General features: G+C 40.4%; 1 protein-coding gene across 1 annotated transcript in view; it reads right to left on the bottom strand.

The window, feature by feature from the left end:
* RGS7BP (regulator of G protein signaling 7 binding protein) overlaps window positions 1-27,986 on the bottom strand; it is a 47,242-nt gene that overhangs the window by 14,719 nt on the left and 4,537 nt on the right. The window contains exon 3 of the mRNA XM_076362105.1: window positions 66-196. Coding sequence (XP_076218220.1) covers window positions 66-196 — 131 coding nt within the window. The remainder of the gene's footprint in view (window positions 1-65; window positions 197-27,986) is intronic.

Below are 27,986 nucleotides of genomic sequence, written 5' to 3'. Positions count from 1 at the left end.
TGCATGCCCCAAATGACTGTTCTTTTTTTTTAAATCAGCATCTGTATATTTGTGCAATTCAATACCTTTCCGATGAAACTGCAGTGATCCTAGCAGACATATGGACTTAAGCATTTCTGTTGTGTACATTTCTAAGCAACACTGCAACTGGATGTATAGTCTACAGATTTCAGGATGAATTTCACCATCTTCTGGGCTGCAGTAAAAGAGAAAAATTTTAGTTAGGAATGGGACTGGAAGGACATGAGGGTCATCAAATCCACTTCCCTACTGTTGAAAGCAACCACATCATAATCTGCTTCATAAACTATTAAACTATGCATACAGGATAAAAAACCTGTTTCTACCAAACTATATTTATAAACAATTCTTTAGCTCTATAAAGCTCTAGGCTTAAAACAGCTAAACGTGGGTTGTCTTTGATAAGTTTGTATGTCCTTATTTTCTTCTCTGCATATTTTTGGAAAAGGGGTAAATAAGTGACTGAGATCTTTTCTCCTCTTTAAAAGCTTTGGATAAGTATTTTCTGGTAGATTGAAGGGTTCTTTTGCCATCCAGTTTCAGTTACCGTTGTTCTGGTGCAGATGCAGGAGATTGCAGGGCCACTTTCACAGTCACTGTTCACGTTACAAATCCTGGATCTGGCATAATTAACCCTACTTTGAAGACACTCTTGTCAGAAACAAGTCAGTTGTAGTCTTCTGGTTTTATAGTTTCTGCCTGAATTTCTTTCCCCCCCCCGTGTTTAAATTAGTAGTCATGTGATACTGCACTGTGAGGAGAATGGGATGTTCAAGAATTTTTTCAGAATAGTAATAACAATCTTGAAAACAAAAATTGAAATAAAGAGTAATCCTACACCTCCGATTAATTGCTTAGGACACTAAGAAAATAATTTACCCAGATCCAGGAACCAATTCTCATGCCTGGCTGTAAAATCAGACATTAAACCTCACTTTTGTAGGCTAAGAATGCTGCATGGGTGTAAACATACTTTTTAATAAACTTAACTCTTTCTGTGAGTGCTAACAAAGTGATTTACCCAGTCATACGTAAGAATTAGGTTTTCAATGCTCCTTCCAAAGGTACTTTCAATAGGGCAGTAAGTTGTAAGATTGAAGAGTTAGGATTTCAGCCATTTCATGTTCAGACATTCTTGCTATTGGTTTGCTACATAATGATGTTAAAAGATAAGATAACTCCCCAAACTGGATTTTATAACAACTAGAGGAATCTGCTTTTCTAAAGAACCTGAACCTAATGGCATTTCTGAATACTACTCCTAAGAAATGAAAAAAAATTTTCAGCATGCTTTCAGATTTCTAGACTATGAATAATACAAATGAAGCTTTCATAATAAAAAGACTGCTAGCATTCTTTACAGTGATTGAATTTCCTGTGGTTAAACTGATGCTTCAAAAGACCCTCTTGTGTATGAAATAAAATTAGACTTGTGGATTTCCTTATGAGAACCAAAGCAACTTACCTGATAAATTACTTTCAGCAACACTAGATTTGGCTGCTATAGTCAAATAATTTCTTAATACCAATCTCGGCCAAAGGCTTTGAGACCTACAGCAGACAATGTCTATTTGAACTAGTAAAATAGGTTCTTTCTGACCTAAGGTAAGAGGTCATTATTTATACCTAGATCCAGGGTCCAGTCAAAATGTTAAGTCCAGCTCTTTGGTCAAGAACAAAGCCTAAAAACTCTATTTTACGGAAAATACTATCACTTTGTGCTGATATAAGCTTACTGAAGTTCAGTTCAAATGAACACTGCACACTAAAACCTGTTAATTCTTGAATTTGAGATTCACCATTATTTCTAACAAAGAAGACCATACATTGCCTAGAAAGTGTGCACCTTCTGCCACTGATTTCAGAGACACCAAGGGAGAATATACTTAGTCATATCATAGAATCATAGATGGAAGGGACCTCTAAAGGTCATCTAGTCCAACCCCCCTGCCGTGGGCAGGGACATCTTCAACTAGATCAGGTTGCTCAGAGCCCCGTCCAGCCTGACCTTGAATGTTTCCAGGGATGGAAATTCTTCCTTATATCTAGTCTATACCTACCCCCCTTTAGCTTAAAGCCATTCCCCCTTGTCCTGTCGCAACAGGCCCTGCTAAAAAGTTTGCCGCCATCTTTTTTATAAGCCCCCTTTAAGTACTGATAGGGTGCAAGAAGGTCTCCCCAAAGCCTTCTCTTCTCTAGGCTGAACAACCCCAACTCTCTCAGCTTTTCTTCAGAGGAGAGGTGTTCCATCCCCCTGATCATTTTCATGGCCCTCTTCTGGACCCGCTCCAACAGGTCCGTGTCTTTCTTCTGCTGAGGGCTCCAGAGCTGGACGCAGTACTCCAGGTGGGGTCTCACCAGAGCAGAGCAGAGGGGCAGAATCCCCTCCCTCGACCTGCTGGCCACACTTCTTTGGATGCAGCCCAGGACACGGTTGGCCTTCTGGGCTGAGAGAGCAGATTGCTGGCTCATGTCCAGCTTTTCATCCACCAGCACCCCCAAGTCCTTCTCAGCAGGGCTGCTCTCAATCCCTTCATCCCCCAGCCTCTATTGATACCGGGAGTTATCCCAATCCAGGTGCAGTACCTTGCACTTGGCCTTGTTGAACCTCATGAGGTTCACACGGGCCCACTTCTCGAGCTTGTCCAGGTCCCTCTGGATGGCATCCCGTCCCTCTGGCGTGTCGACCGCACCACTCAGCTTGGTGCCATCTGCAAACCTGCTGAGCGTGCACTCAATCCCACTGTCTATGTCATTGAGGAAGATATTAAACAATACCGGTCCCAATACGGACCCCTGCGGGACACCATTCGTCACCAATCTCCATCTGGACATCGAGCCGTTGACCACTACCCTCTGGATGTGACCATCTAACCAATTCCTCACTCACCGGACAGTCCACCCAGCAAATCTATGCCTCTCCAGTTGAGAGAGAAGGATGTTGTGGGGGACTGTGTCAAAGGTCTTACAGAGGTCCAGACAGACGACATCTGTAGGCCTTCCCATGTGCACTGATGGAGTCACTCCATCATAGAAGGCCACTAGGTTAGTCAGGCAGGACTTGCCCTCGGTGAAGCCATGCTGGCTGTCTCGAATCACCTCCCTGTCCTCCATGTGCCTTAGCATAGCTTCCAGGAGGATCCATTCCATGATCTTCCCAGGCACAGACGTGAGACTGACTGGCCTGTTGTTCGCTGGGTCTTCCTTTTTTAAGATGGGGGTTATGTTTCCCCTTTTCCAGTCAGTGGGAACTTCACTGGTCTGCCATGATTTCTCAAATACGATGAATGGTGGCTTAGCAACTTCATCTGCCAGTTCCTTCAGGACCCATGGATGGATCTCGTTGGGTCCCATGGACTTGTGCACCTTCAGGTGCCTTGGATGGTCTCAAACCTGATCTTCTTCCACAGTGGGCAGCTCTTCATTCTCCCAGTCCCCACCTTTGCCTTCTGCGGCTTGGGCGGTGAGGCTCGAGCACATGCCGGTGAAGACCGAGGCAAAAAAGTCATTGAGTACCTTCGCCTTCTCCGTATTCCAGGTTACCAGGTCTCCCGTTTTGTTCTGGAGAGGGCCCACATTTTCCCTTGTCTTCCTTTTATCCCCAACGTACCTATAGAAGCTTTTCTGGTTGCCCTTGATGTCCCTGGCCAGATTAATTCTATCAGGGCTTTAGCTTTCCTAACCTGATCCCTGGCTGCTCAGACAATTTCTCTGTATTCCTCCCAGGCTGCCTGTCCTTGCTTCCACCCTCTGTAGGCTTCCTTTTTGTCTTGGAGTTTGTCCAGGAGCTCCTTGTTCATCCATGCAGGCCTCCTGGCGTTTTTGCCTGACTACTTCTTTGTTGGCATGCATTGCTCCTGAGCTTGGAGGAGGTGATCCTTGAATATTACCCAGCTTTCTTGGGCCCCTCTTCCCTCCAGGGCTTTGTCCCATGGCACTCTACCAAGCAGATCCCTGAAGAGGCCAAAGTCTGCTCTCCTGAAGTCCAGGGTAGTGAGCTTGCTGTGCGCCCTCCTCGGTGCCCTCAGGATCCTGAACTCCACCATTTTGTGGTCACTGCAGCCCCAGCTGCCCTTAGGCTTCACATTCCCCACCAGCCCCTCCTTGTTGGTGAGAACAAGGTCCAGCAGAGCACCTCTCCTTGTTGGCTCCTCTACCACTCGGAGAAGGAAGTTATCATTGATGCATTCCAGGAACCTCTCGGATTGCTTATGCCCTGCTGTGTCGTCCCTCCAACAGATATCGGGGTAGTTGAAGTCCCCCATGAGGACCAGGGCTTGTGAGCATGAGGCTGCTCCTGTCTGTCCATAGAGGGCCTCATCCACTCCGTCTTCCTGGTCAGGTGGCCTGTAGCAGACCCCCACCGTAATGTCACCTGTCCCTGCCTTCCCTTTAATCCTGACCCAGAAGCTCTTGGTTGGCTCCTCATCCATCCCCAGGCAGAGCTCCATGCACTCCAGCTGGTCATTGACATAGAGGAGAACATCCCCTCCTCGTCTCCCCTGCCTGTCCTTCCTAAAGAGCCTGTATCCCTCCATCCCAACACTCCAATCATAGGAGCCATCCCACCACGTCTCCGTGATGCCAATAAGGTCGTAGCCCTGCAGGCGTGCGCATGTCTCTAATGCCTCTTGTCTATTCCCCATACTACATGCGTTTGCACAGAGGCATTTAAGTTGGGCCCCCGATGAAGCTGTCTTACTGGCTGGAGTTCCTTTGTGCTGCTCTTCAGGCGCTCTCCTGCTGACCTGTGATCCTTCTCCAGGCTCTGGGCATCTATTGCTGGCCCTGGCATCCAACTGGTAGGAGTGGGATGCATTGAGGTTCCCCTCCCCTGGCATCTCTAGTTTAAAGCCCTCTTCACCAGCTTGGCAAGCCTATGACCAAAGATGCTCTTCCCCTTCTCTGAGAGATGGGCCCCGTCAGCCCCCAGTAGACCAGGTTTCTCAAAGCGAGTCCCATGGTCTAAGTAGCTGAACCCCTGGCTGTGGCACCAGTCCCATAACCATTTGTTGACTCGTCAGATTCGACTGGCCCTTTGAAACCCCTTCCCTTTGACCAGCAGGATTGATGAAAAAACTACCTGCGCTCCAGAGTCCCTTACAGCTGCTCCCAGGGCTCTGTAGTCCTTCTTGATAGTCCTCAGACTGCTCCTGGCTGTGTCACTGGTGCCCATGTGAAACAGCAGCAGCAGATAATAGTCAGTGGATTGTACGAGGCTTGGTAGCCTCTCGGTGACATCCCTGATGCGAGCCCCTGGTAAGCAGCACACCTCTCTAGAGAGTGCGTCCGGTTGGCAAATGGGTGCCTCCGTACCTCTCGGAAGAGAGTTGCCTACTACTATCACCCATCTCCTTTTCTTAGTTGCGCTGGTTGTCATACGGAGGGCAGATCGGGCTGCATTACTCAGCTCCAGCATCTCCTCTGGTGTGACGGATCTTTCCTCTTCAGTCTGCAGAGCAGTGAAGCGGTTCTGCAAGGGCACCTCAGGCTTCGGGGGAAGTCTCTTCCTCCTGCTGGTCCTTGCCTTTGCAACTGTCCATTCTTCTGCATTGTTGGCCCCGCCGCTCCCTTCTGTGTGTGCCAGTGGGGGAGTTTTTGGCTGTTTGGCCGTGGGCTGCGGGTCCACTGCAGACTGTGCTTGGAACCAGCCATCTAGCTCCTTCTCTGCCTCCCTGATGTCACGCAGCCTTCTCACCGCCTCCTGCAGCTCAGCCACTGGCTGCAGGAGGTCCTCCACCTGGGCACACCTTTTGCAGGCAGGTCTGCTGCCTGTCCCTACCCCAGGAGAGAGGTCTAGGCACTTCCTGCAGCCTGAGGTCTGCACTGCAGCCTCTCCCTTCAGCAGCTCCGTCTGGGTGGAGCCATCAGCCACCGCTGCGGTAGATGGTGCAGACCCCCCAGCCAGAGCCACGGCCTTTGTTCTCAGACGAGTGCCCACCATTCTGCCTTGCGGGTCAGGTGGGATGAGTGCCCTTGACCTGTGCCCAGTTGCTGGGTTATGTGTACGCCAAGTCCTGCACTTGGCCCATGGAATGCCTCTCCTTCGAAGAGGTGCCCTCCCTGTGCCTGGGGTAAGAAAATAGGGCCAGTATAAGGTAGGCCCTGATGCATGTGGCTCAGTGGGCAGGAGAAAGGAGCAATCTCAAAGGAATATTTGATGCAAGGACTTGCCATAATCTGCCTTCAATGAGGAAGAAACTGTGGTTTTCCAAGGTCCTCATGGGTTCCTGTCCCTCCAAGTGACATCAGAAACCAAATGGGACCATGAAGGTTTCACAGGATTGGCGAGAACCTTCCTAAAAGGAAAGAGCAACCTTAGCAACTTCCACATAAAAGAAGACTACTGGTGTTTGTATTTGGCAGTGAAAGCTGGTAAGAATCACAGTAGTGGTAAGCTACATGGACATGAGGAAAAATGTCTTTACTGAAAGAGTGGTTAAACATTGGAACAGGCTGCCCAGGGAAGTGGTTGAGTCACCATCCCTGGAAGTATTTAAAAGATGTGTAGATGAGGCGCTTAGGGACATGGTTTAGTGGGCATGGGCATGGTGGTGTTGGGTTGACAGTTGGACTCAATGATCTTAGAGGTCTTTTCCAACCTTAATGATTCTATGATTCTATGATTCTAAGCTGTACAGTCAAGAATGCTTAAACAAGCAAAAAATGCAAAAAAAGAAAAAAGACAAGGTTGGAAAAGACTGACAATTGAAAATCAAATCATGAGAAATCAAAGATTGAAAAGAAATCATGCTGGAATTAGTCAGAAGGGACAAAGGAAGATTGGTCCCACCTGCCAATCCATTACAAAGTAGACGTCATCAAAAAGGCAGGAAATGACTGGAGAACAAATTACAATTGCTGCGGCCTGTGTTACTTCAGGACCAATAGCATACATGTGCTAATAAACCTACCCATCCTAGGAGCTTTCTTGCTTTTGGCTAGACTATAATATGTATGTATAATATTTATTTCTCTTAAGCCACATCTACTTTTCTACTTTTAAATTGAAGTCTGTGTTTGTTGAAAAATTATACCATGCATGATATGGTATTTCCTGCATCTTCTCATAAATACAGAATAAAGCTACGGTGGCAGAACAAAAAGGGTTCACCCCCAATACCATGAAGATGTCTTTTCAGATGCTTCCTATAATATTTCTTCCTATTCTCAGTGATTCCAACTCGGAAAACATTTGATAGCCTTAAGACCCTGAATAATTTTCCTGAAAAATTAGCTACCTGACAGAATTCTTCTTGTTTAGTCAGAGTCAAGTCCTTAACTGCATATGAAAACACGTATTTCCTAGAAATGGATCCATGTTGAAATCTCACATTCTTTTCAAAGGATAAGAACATAAATATTTTTAGTGACTACATAAGCAGTAGTATAACAAAATAAAGAATGCTAGTTCTGAAATGCTGAAAATTATGCTTAGAACACACACAGCATTACAACATACATACATGCAGACAAAATTATTTTGGGATAAACTGAATTTGATTTTTTAAAAACTGTACTTAATTGCAGACTCCTTAGACACTTAGAAGTTATACTTTGTATATTACAGTATTTTATACTTTTTACCTTGCATTAAGTATTTAGTACTTTTTATCTTGCATTAATCCATAGTATCTAGTCCTGGTTTAACAAGAGTTAAATCTTAACATTCTCTGCAGTTGTGTTTGCTGTTTCTTTCATTTTTAACCAATCTATTTGTTATATGAATTGCAGCTGTTAGATCTGTGATCACTTAGCTGATTGGAAATGGACTGTTCTCTCTGCATAAACAATAACCATAAATTTAACAGCATTTCTTTTCAAATTGGCAGATGGCAAGAAGGGTTTTTAATATAATCATATTGGCATTAACCAAAGAAGATAAAACACATATAGCCCAGATATAAATTTAATTTGTTTTAGTGTAAATCAGGAGCAGTTCTTCAGAAGTAGACTGTTATTTCTAAATCATATCAGCATTTTCAAGACGAGCATCTAGTCCTTCATTTTGCATGTACTGCTCCTAATGATTTCAACATTTTCTGAAAAGAGTTACTACAAAATTGGATGAATCTTAGACCGGAATAGGATTCTGATGTTTGATGTAAGAGGCAGTCTCAGGAGTAAATGTAACCTTACCGAATTCATCTAACCAAATACAGCACAAACAAGCAACTAGCCAAATACAGCAAAAGTACAGCACACTATATTTTCTTCCTCTGGAATAGTATTTTAACTTTCTCAACTTTGGGTCTTATATACCTGTTTTTATTTCTCGGATAGATAAATTTAAGAACAATGTGATATATATTTAGATAATACATGGCCTCTTGGAGGCTTTTACTATCCTGATTTGTCCTACCTTTTAGCTTGACAGATGAGATTTTTTATACCACTTAGTGTCACATATTCCTACATGTGCATTGAACACTATTCCCATGTTCAGCACCATGGAGTTACTGCAGTAGGAGATACAGCTTTTTTTCCCCCATCATCTGCATCACTTACTGTTTGTCCTGGTTTCGGCAGGGATAGAGTTAATTTCCTTCCTAGTAGTGGGTACAGTGCTGTGGTTTGGATTTAGGATGAGAACAAAGTTGATAACACACCGATGTTTTAGTTGTTACTAGGTAATGCTTACACTAGCCAAGGACTTTTTAGTTTTCCATGCTCTACCGACTGAGAAGGCTGGAGGTGCACAAGAAGCTGGGAGGGGGCACAGCCAAACTGGCCAAAGGGACATTCCATACCATGTGACGTCATGCTCAGTACATCAACTGGGGAAAGCTGGCCGGGGGGGCCGCTGCTCGGGGAGTGGCTGGGCATCGGTCGGCGGGTGGTGAGCAATTGCATTGTGCATCACTTGCTTTGTGTATTATTATTATTATTACATTATTATTATTATTGTTATTATTATTTTATTTCAATTATTGAACTGTTTTTATCTCAACCCATGAGTTTTTCTCACTTCTACTCTTCCAACTCTCTCCCCCATCCCACGGGGGTGGGGGGTGGGGGGAGTGAGTGAGCGGCTGTGTGGTACTCAGTTGCCGACTGAGGTTAAACCACAACACTGTTGCAGCTCATTTCCCTGTGAGCACACATACAGTAATTTCCTTTGAGCTATCCTTACCAATAGAGGAATTACAAAAAGATTTAGGAGTGTAGAATTCCATTTACTTTCCACATTTAGCACCCAGGTCCAAAATTTAGCTCTTCAAAATTATTGCTTATTTCATGTAATACCTAAGTCCTGGAGCCCCACAATATACACACAAGCATATTCAGATTCTGCTTGAGTTTCCTAGATGCCTAAACTTTTCTTTCTGGGCAGGGTCTCCTCTGTCCTGAAGATGAACAGTTACACAACTAGTAATGGATAAATGAGTCATTGATTTGCCTATTCCACCTGCAGGGCATTGCCCCATAAGCGTTCATGTGCAAAGTGGAGCCTGCAAAAAACAAAGCCACCACAGATGGTAACGATGACCTTTTTCTGCTCAGTGATGAGAGCTCTTTCTGATAGGGAGATACAGATCTACTCCACTCTCTTATGCAAGTAAAGCTGAATCTATCTAGCTCTTCTGAAAGCTAGAATTCTTAAACCACAAGTCTATCACTAAGAGGAGTATGGAAACTTACATCATGAGAAGATAATTTCCTTCTAGCAGATTTAGATAAAAGTGAATTATGGTTGTCCTATTTTTCTCTGCATTGTTTCAAATGTTAGAAATCCTTAGATTTTTTAGAAGTCCTGGCCATTACAGGAACTTTATTTACAGTTTTGAATGTATTTCTTCCCTTCTAGCTGTCACTGGCAAAAAGATTGAGGGTCTGCCACAGGTGCAAGAAAACAGTATTCTCCTCATACAGCTATTTAATTTCTAAGAAGCAAAAATGGTGAAAACCTTTCTTTAAAACTTTTTTGGTCTTGCTGACATAATTCTTAATTGTGCAGACTAAGAAAGCAGCAATTATATACAGGATGATTGGCTCATAAGCCAATCTGAATTTATAAGTGGCTTCCTATTCACAAATGAGCTGGAAGAGTAATTGAAAAGCACAGTAATAGGTGTTTTAATTGACTTCTTTTTCTGTTGTAAATCTAATATATTTTTCTTGTAAACTATATTTATGAATAGCATGAGAATAAGAACTAGAAACATCTATGATATATGCATGTTCTGACCCATTCTTGTTTTTTCAAGAATATGGAACATCTGTAATTGGACTGTGGGCAAAATTCTTTATTTGCAAATCCAGAGTAACAGCAGTGACAATCAAGAAAAATATTTTTAATTATCTAAAGTTTATACAATGAGAATTATTTCCAGGCCACTACCCTCACTGATTGTCTCAAACTGTTTAATTAGTGTTTAATTGCAATAATGACCACAAGAACTCCATTAGCTTGCAACCAATTTTCTTTATGCATGTATATAGGCCTCATTTTCATCTCTGAAAGCCACGCACTCTTGATGCCAATGCACATAAAGATTTCTTTTATAATCCCTGAAGTACATTCTGTGTAGTGGGCTTATAATTTCCCTTTAAAGTGTCACCAATTTTACTTCTTCCAGTAATTTTCTATTTCTATATGTTCAGTGTCAGGCCATAAGAAATGTTGAACAGGGGACTAGTACAGACATAACTTTCAGAATGCTGATTATGATATGTTTATTTTTAAATAGCTATATAACAAATTCATATTTATTTACAAAGAAAAGTTCATGCAAACTTGTATTATTACCCCCCCAAAGTCAGCTACCTCTGTTTCAGTTAGTCCAGCTGATTTCTTTATGAAGACCACTTAGATATTAAAGAGAAATCTCATGTAACACAATCTCATACAACTACTGTGCTAAATCATGTTCTCAACAGAGCTGTTTAATAGCTTATGTGCAGCTGGACATATGAGAGCTAGCACAGCACTGAGCACCTGCCCATGAGCCAGAGACCAGTTCCTCATCAATGGCTTCTGAGCACAGCTGCCACAAGGCGGTGAATAGGAATTGTGCTCACTTTCCGTATCCATTGTGGAGAAGAAATGTTCTTGCTTCTCCCTATCCACTTAGGTAAGATAAAGAGGTACTGATAACCTTTACAGGATTTGGATACACAGGTTGTGGCTTCTTGGGGATATTTCATCTGACAGGGGAGCACTGCTGCCTTTCACAAGATGAATGCAATGAATGACCCATGTAGGAAGGGACCAAAGATAGAATTTATGGAATTCTACTGCTCTGAGAAAGCCTCTTGACTTGCCAGTGAAGTGGCAAGACACATGTGTTCCCATACATGAGGAAGGGGAAATGGTGAGCTGGGTGTACATGTGCTTATGCAAATATTTGGCATGTAGGGTAAAGTTTATAGGTCCATACAAGCTGACATATTGCTTAGTAACTGTCAGGCCTCACTCCTGCCTGATCTTCGCTAGAAAACAGTAGGCTTTGATTTTCAAATAGAACTAAGAGAATGGGTTCCTTCATACAGAGATTTTTTGGCTTTGTTTTTAATAATAAAAACTCTGCATGAAAGAAAGCCAGTTAGTTAGCTTATTACTACCAACAACCACATTTCCCATCATGAGGTCTGTAGGATCACTTATTTGACTTAGACACACTTGCTGATGTCTAGGGAAAACTGGCAGATCTTTGGCTCTGATTTTCCTTTTTTGTCTCTCTGCTAAATTACGCTGATAGCTATATATTAAATAGTTTCAAATATCCTGTCCCTCCCTTATTAGGAATTTCTGTAGTTATCACATGAATACTATACCGCCAGGGTGCCATAAAGGGTAGAAGTCCTTATTCAAAGACGTAAATACTATTCAGTTGATGAGAATCTCGTACTACTGTGTGAACCATACTTCTGCAGTTTGAGAGCTCTGATACCTACACATATTAAAAGTAGTTAGAAAAGAGAAAATGCTGCTTTATTCCTTTATATAACAGGAGCTTAAGTTACACAGTTTATCAGGCTGCTATTAAAATTGAAAGTATAAGATTGTAAATACAACTTAAATAAATCTGTAACATTACATTTTCGTACTTTACCCCCTGGTAAAATCAATCATTTTCTTTCCATAAAATCCTGCTTTTTAAAAATCAGGCCATGTTGTTCAACTGAATATGTTTATGAAGCACTGACAAGAGATGGCATTTACTTTCGTTTATATTTTCCTATGCTGGTATTTAAAATAAAACCTATAGAGGGAGCTCTTATACCAGCGGTATAAGTAAGAAAGGTGAATGAATGCAGGTCTTTGGATAATAATTTTAAAATACAAGAATAAACATGATTAAAATGACACTCCTTAACCTGAACAGGTGAAGAGTGAAAATTCCATTAAAAATGTTGATTTTTTTTCCAAAATAGTTGACAGATGATTTTATTGTACTGCCAAAATGTTGGTTACAACTGAAAAGCACCTTCAGGTTTTCCTCAATTCCCACAGGTGTCCAGCATTCATCGTTCCATTGAAATTAGTGAAATTTAGGACTACTAAAACTGAACAAAGATTATGTTCTAATTCTGAATTTAACTTAAGAATTTTAGTCACACATTTACAACAGAGCAGCATTTTACTTTGACTATCAACAACATCTAAAAAGACATACTGATTTATTATCTGTGGTTAAAAGAGTAGCTAAGTTATATGAAGGGTTTGATACACCTTTTTGTAAAAGTATTGTTTTGACAAACTCTATGCTTAACTCTAAGGAAAAGTATCATTTTTATAATATCAATAGTTCTAAAATATTATAAGCTGAAAGAACTATCTAGACATGTAATGAAGACTGCTTGTCATCAAAAGCTAAAGGAAAATAAACCTTTGGCAAATCTGAAGTGAAAATGAATGCATCAAATTCTGCCTTACGCCTCATATATCTACTTCCCATGAAAAGGAATGTAAATTGGCTTGATAAGCTGTGGAAAAATCACTGTCCACAAATATTACCCTGTAGATTGTCTTTTAATTCAGTATCAGAAACACTGCAGTTTAGAAATATATAGCAGCTACAAAGATGATCTGGAAACAAGACCTACCTCAGACATTATGGTTCTTCTGCTAGAATGAAAAATGTGACAAATATTGCAGAGGAGATACGCTTAATCCCCTTAGATACTGAGGGCAAGAGGCCCCTCTGATTATGGCTCACGTGCAACAGCCTACTAAACCTGCCTCTGCTTTTCTATCTTAAACACATCGTTTATTTCTTTATCACTTAACCATTCATCTTTAAAGGTAACAAAAGACTTGCTGATTCATTTTTAATGTAAGTAGAAAAGTCATCCAACAACAATGTTTTCTTCTAAACAGTTCTTGAGAAAACATTCTTATTTGTGTTCCTCCCATCTGCTGGGGTTATTTTTTTTTTAAATGTATGTGTTTCACACAAACTGCTGTCGGTTTCAGTATCATGTGTTGGTTTTTTGTTCTCTACTAATGCGCTGTAATACTGTGACACAACTGCTACACAACATCCCAGTCCAGACAGAGGAAAGGCGGGGCTAGTTCTTTCTAGCAGACCCATAAATGGTTGCAAAGAATTAAATCAGACTGTTGTTTTGAAGCAGTTACAACAGCACTCTCAATAACAGAAGACATATGATCAGATTTTGTTTAGTTAGACCAGTGTAAATTTCCAATTACTCTGATAAGGCTGATGGAGTCAATCTGGGTATATGATAATACAAGTAGAATAGAAACACAATGCAGTGACTCATACTGTAGAGACGTTTCTAACTCCCAAGTTGATGGCAGTTTAGATATTTCCATGCTAGAACAATTTATCTACAACTATAACAGTAGGAAATACACTTTTCTTATCCATTCAAGAAAATCTCACTGACTTCCATAGAAGTTATCTGATAAACCAAGGGCCATGTATGGTCTGCAAATTACAGTCATTTTGAATATGCTGTTGTTTCCTTTTTCTGCCAGGCTCCCCTCTTTCAGAAATACCCCCAAAGGAAAAAATATAGCATCACTTATATTATTGAAGTTTTCTATTTTTTTTTATGCTGAAGTTCTAAAATTGTTTTGGAAACTCACTGTATGAGAAAATTACTACAGATGCAGTAGTCTTACCTGTAAAATGGATTAATTAATTACTAATTAATTAATACTGTGATTCTTCCACACCCCTGACTTTATGTTATCGGAAGAACAAGTATCACACACTGGTTTTAAGAGCTGTGCATGTACTTAGCAGCGTATCCAGTACTTGCAGGTGCCAGTCAGAAAACATTTTTTTGAAACTATCAGAATCACAAACCGGAATTTTCTAGATTTGTTCCCTCAGAAGTGAATTTTACTGGCTGAATTAACTCAAGCGTGGGCAAGAAGTAAGTTAACAGAGGATTATGCAAACTATTCCACACTAGAGGACAAAACTGAGTACAATCACTCGGTAAAAATTCTTGGACTTGAGTAAAAGAGCACTAATATAAGAAATTTTATTCAAACTCGCTCCACTTTAGGTAAGACTAGGTGTTTAGGTGTATTGGGTGTAGGTGGCAAGGTTTTGGTAGCGGTGACGGCTACAGGGTGCCCTCTGTGGGAGGAGGTGAGGGGCTGCCCTGTGCCGGACACGGCCGGTTCCAGCCAGTTCCTGCCAGCTCCACAAGGGACCCAAGGCAGGACACAGCTGAGCCCATCAGCCAAGTGTGTGGCACCTCTTTGAAAATTTGTTTTAAAAAAGGGCAGAAAACGTCACAGGGAGAGAGGAAGAGGGAACAAAAAGAGTGAGAAACAAGAGAGGGAACATCAAGGTCAGAGAAAGGAGGAGGAGGTTCTCCGTGGCAGAGCAGATATTCCCTGCAGAGAGGAACACACCAGAGCAGATGGATATTCCTGAAGGAACTGTCACCTGTGGAGAGCCTATACTGGAGCAGATTTTCCTGACAGGACTGCAGCCTGTGGAGGAGCCCATGCTAGAGCAGAGGAAAAGTGTGAGGAGGAAGGAGAGGCAAAGCGGAACTGTTATGGTCTGACTGTAACCCCCCATTCCCCATCCTTCCTACACTGCTCAGGGGGTAGACAGAGGAGTCGAGTGAAGCTGAGCATGGGAAAGGGGGGAGAAAAGGTGTTGGTTTAATGTTTGTCTTTTTGCTTCCCATTACCCAAATTAGTAATTATTTTTATTTTAATTGGCAATAGATTAGGTTACTCTTCCCCAAGTCAAGCCTGCTTTGCCCGCAACAGTAGTTGGTAAGCAATGCCCCTGTCTTTATACCCCCCCAGCTTTCTCATTCCTGTTCTTCCTGTTTTCTCCCCATGTCCTGCTGAGGAGTCAGTGAGCAAGCAGTTGGGTGGGAGTTTGGCTATTGGCCAAGGCTAAACCACCATACTAGCTAAGCTTAAAATCCCCGACAGGATAGTTTTAAGCACTCAGAATTCAGAGTGAAATTGCACATGTGTCTTTAATTATGCTTTTGGGTTACTGTAAGATTTTTAAAAAATAAATGCAGGGCTTGACCACCAAACCTTTACAGAAACTAACTCTAAGCTCCCTTTCCATTGTTCTTTCCTTCAGCTGGCTGTCCCTTGCCTTTAGGGAAATCCGTAGGACCTCTGTACTAGCCAAAGATGAACTGAACAGGGCCTTTCTCTCTGCACATTATCAGGCTCCCTGTTGAGAAGAGGTGGTGTAATAGATAAATGCAAACCGCGACACAGACCTTCCAGAAAAGATCTGTGCTGACCAAGAAGGAGGCAGTCAGATTAGTTATATATGAAACAATTTTTACGTTTCCCAAAGAAATTCCTATTCAGCACCCTGCCTTGTCAGCATCTGCAAGTTGTTCTCAATTGAATTTCTCTGATAAACCAGTAATGAGAGCACAGACAGGTCTGTGCCAGCCAACAGGCTCAAGCCCAGTATACCTCCATATTGCCTCTTATAACTTGACTGCAGACTCATGCTGCCTATGGATTTCCCCTTTGATTTTAGTTAAGCTTCTAAGTTCTTGAAAATGTCCCTTAACCACTTACTACTCATTAATAAATGATTTATAAACTCTCTTTCAAAAGTCCGCAAAACTTAAATGGTAAGAATTCTTACCTACACTCCTGTGTAGTTCCTTTGGTTAATAGTTGGAAAGAGAATGTTTGAAAACTATCAAAGCAAGTATTTCATGTGGGATGATACATGAAATTTGTTCTGATCTGTGTGGACAAATAGGGTCAGACTTCCCAGAAAGGCTTGAAAATGAATGAAATGTTTCAGGTATTTGGTGCTGTAGGATCTAGGTCACAACAAACTACTAACATACGGGATTTAGAAGGAACTCTCCTGCAGGCAAGTGATGCCATCTGCTGTTGACCGTCCACAGGACACTAAACCAGATGACTGCTTTGATTTACGACACTTCTCGTTTCCATTTTTTTCTGTCTCTAGTACCTACTTTGAATATAAACTTCACTATAAAAATTCTTCCAAAGGGCATTCCATCAAGCGCTTGTGTGATCTGGATAACTGTTATCTGTTTGTAACTTAGATTTCTGGTTTTCCATATTTCAAAATGAGAAAAACAGAGCAGATGGGAAGACATGGTAAAATGAGAAGCGATAAAGAACAATGTATTTGCATTTCCTCAAAAATATGACACAACATTTTGATCTAAGGACTATTGAAACTAAAGGGAAAATGTTCTGTAACCTTCACTGGGATTTGGATAAGAGCTGTATGGCATTAACAATTACTGAAAAGATGCATACATTCTCATAATCCTTTTTTTTTCCTGTTAGTGAAACAATGTGACTGCTACAATTCTAAAGTGGAAGGAAAACAGTCCAACAAGCAGATCATTACTAGGTTGCTCAGAATAAGGTAGTATTTGGGATTCTGGATGTATCAAATGCTTCTAGGAGTGCTTTGAATAGGTCATTCTTATGCCCTGGAGTATTTTTTTATCTTTTTAAAAACAAATATCCAAATACCTCCATATAAAAATATTCCAAGTGAAAAAGAAATTGTGGTATAGTGTCAGTAGAATTATCTTGCACAGCCCCACAGAAGATATTTCACAGATCAAATCTGTATAAGTAGTTAAGTTAAAAATCACAGCTGAGAGACTGTGAGAAAACTTGAATGTGTCAAAAAAAAAAAAAAAAGAGAGAAGAAATAGATTAGCTTCCTGAAATGTTTAAATTCATATATGGAGAAAGAAATTTTTAAAACCATCTGTTGATAAAATGTGTTCAGGAAGCAGTATTTTAGCATAAAGAACTCTGTATTTTGTTCACTTTGGATTTTTGAATCCCACTCTAGTCTCCACTTGACTTTGTGAACTGGTGTTACTTTTTTTTTTCCTCTTTGAAATGCCTATTTCTGCTTGGGAAGCAAAGATGCCTCCACAAAGTCTTCTGTGGGCATTCAGTATCATGTATCGACAGTTGCATGACATACTACTCATTTCCATGTCTTGAATGATGTAAAATGAATAGCAAGGTTGTACACACACTATTTCGGGTAGGTCTGCAGCTAAATTAAATGCCCAGACTTTGGAATGCCCACGACTTTGGGGCCCTGGTGTTCTTCAACCTGCATGAAGGGACTGCTTCCTCAGCACACAGCCCCCACATTACTTAGCCTATGTACAGGGCTATGGTTGCAGTTGTCATACTATCCCAAAGTACCAATCTCTGTTTTGGTGGTGTTTTTTGGAAGGGAGTGTAAATGCATGTGGGTGGATAGCTCTGCTTCACCACAATAACAACTCCAGAACTTATGGAAATAATTGGAGGCTGCTGTATAAACAAGGCACTTTCAAGTATTTTGCCGCTTAACCATTTGCCATGCTGACAAGGTTACCAACAGTGCATTTGCAATGATCTGTCTTGCCATGATAGACAGAGATATAAAGTGTCAGCTTTTCTTTGCTCACCCAATAAATGCAAACTTGTTTTCTTCTGCAATAGGAAAGCAGTTTCTTTAACAACTTCGAGCACATAGTTTAATATAATATGACAGTATTCGAATTCTTATGCCAAATTCCTATGCTGACAGGAAATGTTCATGCAGAAAGTATTCATATGAAAGATAAGAATAGCAAGGTAAAAAATGGACCATAAGAGAGAAAAGGAAGAACTACAGTGAATAATTGTTCATATGCAAATAACTGAGTGTATTATTTCTCTTATAGTTAAAAATTATGTAGAAAATCTAAATGTAGATCTGCAAATGTATCTAGCAAAGAGGAAACAGTATTCAGTAATAGCCAGCACTTCAGTATATTTTTAATTTTAAAACATGAATTTAAACATCATTTAATTGCTAGTACTGGAAGGATTCCTGATTAAGGAATGCTTAATTTAATGATTTGTTCAGATGAGACCTTAATGCCCAGATAATGGTTTCAAATATTTAATTGTTATGAAACAGAACTATAAAGCAATTAGAAAAACTAGAACAGATTCTACACATCTTACAGTAAATCTGGTTTTGGCTGGAATTTTCCCTATGTAAGCCTGACAGATCCGAGATCTCCCTTGGTTGGAGACTGATCTTGCAAGTTACTGATGATGCTGTTGAGAGCAGTTATCCTTTATCATTTGGTACTCAACTTCTTACTAGAGCAAACCTCCATGCACCAAAGTTCACAATAAATATGAAGTCTTTTCTTAGATGACTCTGCAGGAAGTCTAGCACTTGAAGGGGCATGACAGGACATGGGTTGTGAGAAGGACATGCACTTAATTGCATGGTCCTGTCCAATTAACTTAGCAACTGCACTGGCTGATTTCAGTGAGAGGCACAGAATCAAACTTGTTTTTTCTAATTAGAGAAAAGTGTTTCAGAATGTTGAGAACTACTGAGAATTAGTAAAAGTGTTTCTGTTAACAGGAAAATTTCAGTCCAAAACTTAAAAAAAGAGTTAAGAAATCAGAAGCAAAACCCCAGTATATGTGGAATTCTAAGAGCCTATGTTGAAGTCTTTTTCTAAAGCCCAACTTCATTATCTCATGTTCTCACTTCTCTTAAGATATATGAACATATTGCTAAAATAGTCTGGATTATGAGAACTTCAGTGAGAATCAGAAGTAATCTTCTGAAAACAATATAACCAAAGCTATACAGAACCAAGGTAAGCAGAGTGTCTAACAGGAAAAATTGCAGCCACGTGGGATTTCTTAATCAAACGGTATTTAAGAAAATGATCAGGAAAGAAGCACTTAAAACTCATGACTAAATTCTCAGCTTTGGCCTCAGCTGTGTTTCAGTAGAAATTGAGAGAAGAAAATTACTGAAATATGCCGGTGAGACAGATCTCAAAGCAGTGGGCCTAAATGGGACATAAAGGCGCTCTTCTTGACCGTCATAGTTACAGATCAGCACAACTGCAACTTTTAATCACATCTGTGAAGCTAGGCATGAAGCTTCAGTATACTTTTTTTTTTTAACAAATGTGTTTTTTGCAAAATTTTGCAAAGAAAGAAATTTTCTCTCAGAAGTACTGAAATGAAAAAATTACTTTGGATTGGTCTAACATTAGTTTTGAACCCATGTAGGCTTCTGTGGTACCCCTAATTTTTGTGGGCATAGGGTCATTAGCATGACATGAAATACTCATAATTAGCTGCACTTGTAAGTCTTTAAATACCTTTTAAAATTTAGTTCTAAATCTAAAATTTAGTTCTAAATCCCTTTTTAAAGCACTATTTACAGATATAAGTTAGTATCACTCAGGTTTTTGCTCAGGAAGAGCTTACTGACTGATTCCACTTGTGACATGCCAAGATATGTACAGGAGTTGCTATATACTGTTACATCTTAGGGCCTAAAATTCCAGCAAATCAACATTTAAAATCAATTTTTTAAAGAAAGAATTTAGGAAAACAGTATGATAAAAATGTAATCTTCACATGCTTTACTTAGGAAACACTGTAGCAATAATAAAATAGAATATTTGAATATTATGCCTTCCCTTGAAAAATTGAAATATGATGTAAAAGCATTAAATTATATACACAGTATTTTTCAGAGATAATAAGTACTGGTACACCTATTTAATAAGTGATTCACCTAAAACATCAGTCAGAGGTTGAGAGAAAGATTTTAAAGTCTTTTCCCAAAACATAAAAAAAAAAAAAAATCAAAACATTCATTATTCTTGTTAATCGTGTTTATTACAATAATACCACAGATCTAAAGGTAAATGGATTCCAGTGGGCTTGCTATAAATACATTCAGGTCTCTGCCATGAACAGCTTCCAAATAGTTAATATGGCAGCAGCAAATTTGATATTAATTTCATTACTGTTTGGAGATGGGCTACAAGGAAAAAAAGGCAAGAAAGAGAAACACTGAAGAAAAGGGATGACAAGGGAGAAGAGGGTATGAGAAAATTTGGAGTGAAGCAAAGGTAACAGCAACTGTCAAAAAAGAGTCAACTCGTAAGTTTTGTAGGCTTTTCAATATCCCCCCAGTTCCTGCTTCTGTAGATGTACCTAACAGCTGAATCCTCTGGCTGATTACTCCCTAAGAAAATTGCTTTCATAGAAGTCTGAAAAGCTTTTTATGTCCAACAGTGACAGCAGGTATTCTGAAGGAAGGACAAAATGGGGCAAGAGAAGGGCATGAAGTTACAGAATGCTTGCAGAAACACTGAATTGGCTGAACAAGGTCAGCTCTGATGCTGCAGCATTTCTAAAGGGACCCTGCCAATGTAATTCAGTCCCCAAATCTCTCTGGCTACGTATGTTGTTTTCCTTCACTTCAATTTCTTATGTAAAAGGTTTGTATAGCTCAAAACAGGAGTGTAAAACAGAGGTTATTCCAACCATTGCTACAGATAAATAGGCTTACCTGTGGCTGGAATACTCCATTAGTCCCGAGTTAGATTTAGAGAAACAAACGCCCTGGAATCTATCCATAGTGGAATGCTGCTCATGCATAGCAGAGAAGAGCATTCCAGTGAAGAACTTAAAATACAGCAACACCTTATTTTTTGGTATCCTCTTCCAGGCTGGTGTCTGGGACCCAGAATGGAGTGCTGAATGCACAAGGCATGTCAAAATGGAAGCCAAACCACCCTAAACCTGCAGCCTACTCCAACCCTAGACCAAGGTACTGTGTAGATGAATTTACAGTTCACCAGGCTGAAGATGCAGAATGCTGAAGAATACTCAGCATTTATGTGAGTTCTGAATCTCTGCTCCACTGCATCTTTATGTGTTTTATCTGCTTAAAACACAGAAAAAACCATGGGAGCAAGGACTAGAATACAAGTTCTCCTTACCACCAATGAAGTTTCTTAACAGTCTTCAATGTTTACCTGCACTGGCACAGCTTGAAACGCAAGTACAGTGGTCTAGAAATTAAGTTGACTCACCTTCAGCTTTGGTTTAAAAGAAAGTGGCAGATGCCACTGCGTTTTGTGACGAGTCCAAAATTGTCAGTGTGTTAGGCTCTGAGGATGCTCTGACAGCACCTGTGGGATCAAGCTCATCAGAGCTTGGACAAGCAAGAATGCCTCACTTCTGCCTGCTAATTAGGTTTACTGTTAAGCAAGGCGCTAAGCTCTTCTGCTTTGTCAAAACTAAGTTACACTGTGTCACTGCAGATGTGGAACTTTCAGGCTTTTCAGAATTGCTGTTTTGGTCGTAGAGAAGTAAAATGCTAAATTCAATTTTAGGTATGTTTGCCTTTTACTAAATCTGGCCTCCATTTATGAAAGACAGATCTATAAAGGGAGATACTAATACCTTGTACTTTCAAGTCCCAACTGCCTATTAGAGCACAGTTCCAAAGACAAAGGTACAAAGGAAAAGTGAGTCTGTAGAGGTTAGCTATTTTGAGAACTCTAACTTCAGTAAGTAACCTTGTTTTCTCCTCCATTATTTGATTTCTGAAATCGCCTGTTAGAACTTGAGGTATCTGACTTAAATGATTTCTTTTTCAACTTGCAACTTAAATTGAGTAAACAGATTTTATTCTCAACAGCAGAACCCACCTTAACTGAGTTCCACAGAAAATGGTCTTAGCTTTTCAATGTCCCTTTCCATCATTTTAGATGCACATGGCTTGTATAATTACAGAAATTTTTGCAAAGGAATCTAGTGAGAACAATGTATGTGCATGTTATCCTCTTGAGAAAGGAGTAAACTATGGTATACTTACTGTACTATCATGCGCTAGTTTGTCTATAAAGAGTATGTTCACAAAATATCCATATCCACACTTACTTCCCAAAACATTCCCCTGTAGACCAACTCCCATTAGTCAAAAATGGAATCTGAGTTACTGGAACAGGTGCAGTCTCTGATACACAGTAGTAAGTCTGGAGTCACTCAATGACTGAGGAATTCGAGTAAAAAAAAGATATCCCAAACAAAGTGGAACAAACAGTCAGAATTTGCCCCTAGAATTTGATATGCTCAAAATCTCAAGAAAACTGTAAGCATTTAAGAAAGTTACAGTAAATGTTTACAGAAGCTGTAAAGGTTGAGGGAAAACGAGGCTTTCTATGATAAGAAAGCTCAGTAATGAACTTGCTCCAGATCCTGAAAGCTCTTCTTTGGAGGGAGACAAAGATCTCCCTGACTTTTCTCATTTTGGACAGTCCCAGTTAAGTCATCAGGACAACTTGCTGAGTACTATTCAATGATTGTAAGAATTATGGGATCTGGCCTGCCAGACTGGAACAACTTACTGAGATGGTTTTAGTATATGCCTGTGAGTGCAAATGGGAGGTTTTATATTTCCAACAGTTTTCAGAAGTGGAGAATCTCAACATTTTGTACTTACTTAATAGGATTTTTAAGGTCAGATTTAAGGTCTTACTGTTTTAAATATCTGCAATATTTTGGCAAAAAACCCTGTATGAATTCAGGGGACATTATGTTGTTTGTATTATCATGTATAACAGTATTGATTCTTGCAGTGAATATTGACTGCTTTCTTTGTTTTCTTATGTGTCATCACATTATTTTTAATATTTAATTATACTCTCATCAGGCCACATTCTGGTTATGGTGCAACCTCTGTGAAGCACTTACCTTATTCTTAACTTTCATCTGGCTGTTGAAACAATGTTAACTATAACTGAGGTAGGATATAGGGGCCGTGCCTGTAATTCAGAACTCCAGGGATCAACATTAATATCACTCTCCCCACCTCTGACAGATACGCTTAGAGGATTACAATGGCAGTGATTGTAAAGACATCTAGGGAGGGCAGAGATCTCCATACATGCTGCTTGATTGGTATCTAGCTTGGGCAGAGCTCTAGTTTGTTGCGCTATTTGCTGGCATTACCTTGTTTTTGATTCATGATTAGAAACATTCTTCCCTGTGGAGCTAAGCGTTGCTACGTTTTGTTTCTGTTCAGCTGTACTGCCTACCAGCAGTGCTTTATTTAACATTTGAAGTTAAACAGTTAAAACGGTTTCCGTTATGTCTGTCTTAATGCAGCTTTCATTAAGTTATAAGCCTGAAGTCTCCTTCTCTCTTAATTTGTAAAATATTTTGGAGCAGTCCTTTCTGTTTGCTTGTAAGCTTTAGAAACCAGATAATAATTTTAAAGAGTCATAATTTGGGGAAAATTCAGACAGTTTGATAAAAATATGGCCACAATTGGGTGTCGATAGAATGTTTTAACACAACCTTAGGAACTGATCTAATATTAATTAGGTCTGAGAAATTACCCTCTATTGCTTGTTGAAAACATCAGAAATCTACTGTAGATTGCAAAGGAAAACAAAAGTAGAAATTACCTAGAACTACATACTTAAAGCAACAGTATGGTAACATTTTTGTGCACTGCATTAAAGATGGGAATGCAATCAGGATGCATTTTAGGTCTACTTCTTTAACTTTTCTTGAATTCAGGGGAAGTTACATTAACAACTGTTTTATAAAAGTAACATGCACCTCAATGTCAAATAAGGAAACTTTATCTTGGAATTTTCCCAATGAGAAGTTTTAGAGTGACTTTTGTCACAGGCCGGAAGGGTCATCTAGAACTAATCTAGTCCAACCCTCCTGCTCAAAGCAGTGTCAGCTAGAGCAGGTTACTAAGGACCATGTCCAGTTGAGTTCCGAGTACCTCCGAGGACGGAGACTCTACAACCTCTCGGTGCACCTGTTCCAATACTCTACCAACCTCGCAGTAAAAAAGGGTTTTTAAGAACGTTTAAATAAAATTTCCTGTATTTCAATTTGTGCCTGCTGTCCTGTCACTGGGTACCACTGAGAAGAGTCTGGCTGTGTCTTCTTTACACTATCCCATCATGTATTTTTTATACACATTGATAAGATCCCCTTCCAAGCCTTCTCTTCTCCCAGCTAAACAATCCCAGGTCTGTCAGCCTCTCCTTGTACGTCAGATGTTGCATGCCACCTTCACGGCCATTGACTAGATCCGCTCCAGTATGTCCCCTTCTCTTTTCTACTAGGGAGCCTGGAACTGGACACAGTACTCTAGATATGGCCTCAACAGCGCTGAGTAGAAGGGAAGGATCAACTCCCCCAACCTGCTGGCAACACTTCCTAATGTAGCCTAGGAGGCTGTTGGCCCTCTTTGCCACAAGGGCACAGTGCTGGCTCATGTTCAACTTGGTGTTCACCAGAACCCCCCGGGGCCTTCTCTGCAAAGCTGCTTTCCAGGTGGTTGGCCCCCAGCCTGTACTGCTGTATGGGTTTATTCCTCCTTAGATTCAGGACTTTGCAACACCAGTCTGAACAACAGAGGACAACCACTTTCAAGGCTGTGTTCACACAGATGTACATTGCCATGCACTCCTGAGCTCCTCACACAGTTTCATTTCATGCAAAAAAAAAAAAGCCACTGCCAACATATGTATCAGACTGTCACAGAGATACTGCCAGTTCTGGTTTCAGTGTGCCCAGCGCACACAGAAGTACTTGCATTATGTAAGCATATCAGGTGCTTGACAATATGAAAGGGACATTTACAAAAGTGTGTACACAGCTGTGCAGACCTGTATCCTAAAATACAGTTCTGAGTTATCTTTCTGTTTACATCCCAGACTTAGTGTACTTCACCTATAAAGCTGGCTCTCTAATGATGACTTCTAAACTATCACCAGTCTTTATCATCTGATAAAGCAGACCCCCTTCCAAAACAGAGATGTGCACTTTTTCCCCCCATCTTCCTGTTGTTACAAGTAGTTTTCCTTTCTTTTCTCTTGGAAAAAAATCACGCTGACTCATTTTCTTGCTGCTTTACTTTCTCCAGTTTTGACCATGACATCTGATACTGCAAGGGTGCACAATGTAAATTAATTTGAGATATTTAATTTCTGATAAATTAGCACAGCAGAAAATGTAATAGAAGGACCAAACCTTACTCACTTCCTTCAGAAGACAGTTCATTAAAAATCACTAAGAAATTTTAGCGCTAGTGCAGTGAGCAGGAATTGACCCGAAGTCCTGAGAAAACCAACACTGAAAGAGTTTACTTTGACTTGCATTCCTAAAAGATCATCAAGTAGAACTAGGATATTTAAATTTAAATTATTTTTAGTTCTAATCTTTATTCCCTGAAAGCCATGACAGTGTTGGTAAACTCAGGCAAGAAAAATACATAAGAGAGCAAGTTAAGAAGAGGATGTAATAGCTATGAGGCCTTATTTAGTAGGCAATCAAATTTGAAGTTTCCTTTCTCAATAATCTTTTTTTTGTAAATTGATTTGTAACATTTTTAAACACACCACAGTGTAACAATGTCATTATTCATCCTCAGCATTTTCTGAGTAAAAGACCTTCATATTTAGACAAATCCTGAAATCTTCTATGAGAACTCATATTTGTCAGATACAAATTGTTCAGATGCAGCCTTTGGCTCAGGAAACCCCTAAAATACTAATTACTGAGTAGTAGCAAGTATACAAGGGAAGGCATCGTTTTTATGCACAGCCTGATTTTATACGCTTTTTAACAAAATCTCTGCTACCAGCAGCTGTCAAATATGAGCTAGATGGGGTGATACGGTCTAATCCAGTGCAGACTTCACAAGGTTTTATGTTTCCTTGCTACTTTCTTATGTTTGCCATCATCTCCTTTGTTTTTCTTTCTCTCAATTTTTAAAATGTAAGTGTGGCTTTCACTTTCTCCATTTCCCTAGCTGAATATCCTTTTGATGGCATATCAGTGTATACTTTTTCTGCAGCTACAACTGCAGTCTTCTCTTCTTCTTCATATTACACCACTGTCCTACTCTGATGTCCGTCTAATATTCCAGAACTGATATGCCCATGATCAAAGTTTTTTCCTCCTCATGACTTCTATCCTGTTCAGTTCCTAATGCATTATCTCCACCTGTGCTGGTTTTGGCTGGGGTAGAGTTAATTTTCTTCACAGTAGCAAATATGGGGCTGTGGTTTTGATTTGTGCAGAGAACAGTGTTGATAGTACAGGGATGTTTTGGTTATTGCTGAGCAGTGCTTACTGCTCAGAGTCAAGGCCTTTTCTGCTTCTCACACCACCCCACCAGCGAGTAGGCTGGGGGTGCACAAGAAGCTGGGAGGGGACACAGCCGGGACAGCTGACCCCAACTGACCAAAGGGATATTCCACACTGTATGACGTCATGCTCAGCATATAAAGCTGTGGGGAGAAGGGAGGGACACATGTTCAGAGTGATAGCATTTGTCTTCCCAAGTAACCGTTATGCGTGATGGAGCCCTGCTTTCCTGGAGATGGCTGAACACCTGCCTGCCCATGGGAAGTAGGGAATGAATTCCTTGTTTTGTTTTGCTTGCGTGCACGGCTTTTGCTTTACCTATTAAACTGCCTTTATCTCAACCCATGAGTTTTCTCACTTTTACCCTTCCGATTCTCTCCCCCATCCCACCAGGGGGGGAATGAGCGAGCAACTGTGTGGTGCTTAGTTGCTGGCTGGGGTTAAACCACAACACCACCTCAGCATTTCTTTCCCTTCACAGAATTCCCAAATTTTCTTCCAGAGCTGCATTTCTCAGCACTAGTGGATCTGTTCCTGTTTCTTTCCTTCCAAGTCTTTGCACCTTTCATCTTTGTTACCTTCCCTAGTCTTGTAGAACAGGTGAGTTAGGAAGGGAAATAGGTGCCTCTTCTAGCTGCCTGAATCAGGAATGCATCTAAGAGTCTCAAATCCTGACGTATTCGAACAGGAAGCTTAAAATGAAGCTGTCTGCTAATTTTTCAAGGAAGACTTCAGCACAAACAAGATTTACTAACAATGTTGTCCTAGACAGTGATGCCAACTTCTTGAAAGAAACTCAGAGTGCCCTGCAACAGCTCAGGTCACTTAGAAGCTAACTGAATATTACTGATGACCTTAACTAGAATGCGGATATGTAATGAAATTTTATAGTCTAGTAACATAATTAGCTAATTGCTATTATTCTTTCTGGGTGGGAAAGCAATAGGCTTTCTTTAACAAGCTTTGGAAGATGGAATTGGTTGTGCTACCCAGAAGTTTGCACAGTGCAGTGCTGTGCGTTTTGAACTAAAGCAGTGAACTAAATGAGCCTTTGTCCCATCTGCTGACTACCAGTGGTTTCTGAGCAATACACTACCTTCCTGACTATTTAATACCGAGGATGATTTAATACATTCCTGTCCCTAAATATTTTTCTTCCTGATACTTTTTCTTCCTACCATATCAGGTTCCCATTCCAGATCTCATGCCATATGCACTACATCGCACTTCCTGCTGAATTAAAGACTGAACCTCTGAGACTATTTATTACTCCTCTCCTTCTATTTCTTTTCTACATTGAATCCTTGCTGCATCTTCATCTCCCATCTTTCCTCACGGATACACCAAACAAGTTTTAAGTTGGCTCATATGGCTTTCCTCAGCTGTAGGAGGGTGGGGATGCGAAGCACATCTTGTAAAATGTCTGTCAAACCAAACAAGTAGTTTCCAGAGGGTTTCTAACATCTACCAGTTGTTATGGATATCACATTATTATCACAGTTATTTAAAACAGTTTTAGATTAGCTAAATG

Source organism: Aptenodytes patagonicus, chromosome Z, assembly GCF_965638725.1.
Source record: "Aptenodytes patagonicus chromosome Z, bAptPat1.pri.cur, whole genome shotgun sequence".
NCBI classification, from domain to species: Eukaryota; Metazoa; Chordata; class Aves; order Sphenisciformes; family Spheniscidae; genus Aptenodytes; species Aptenodytes patagonicus.
The sequence above is the reverse complement of the archived record's forward strand: the minus strand, read 5'-3'. Positions and strand labels throughout refer to the sequence as shown.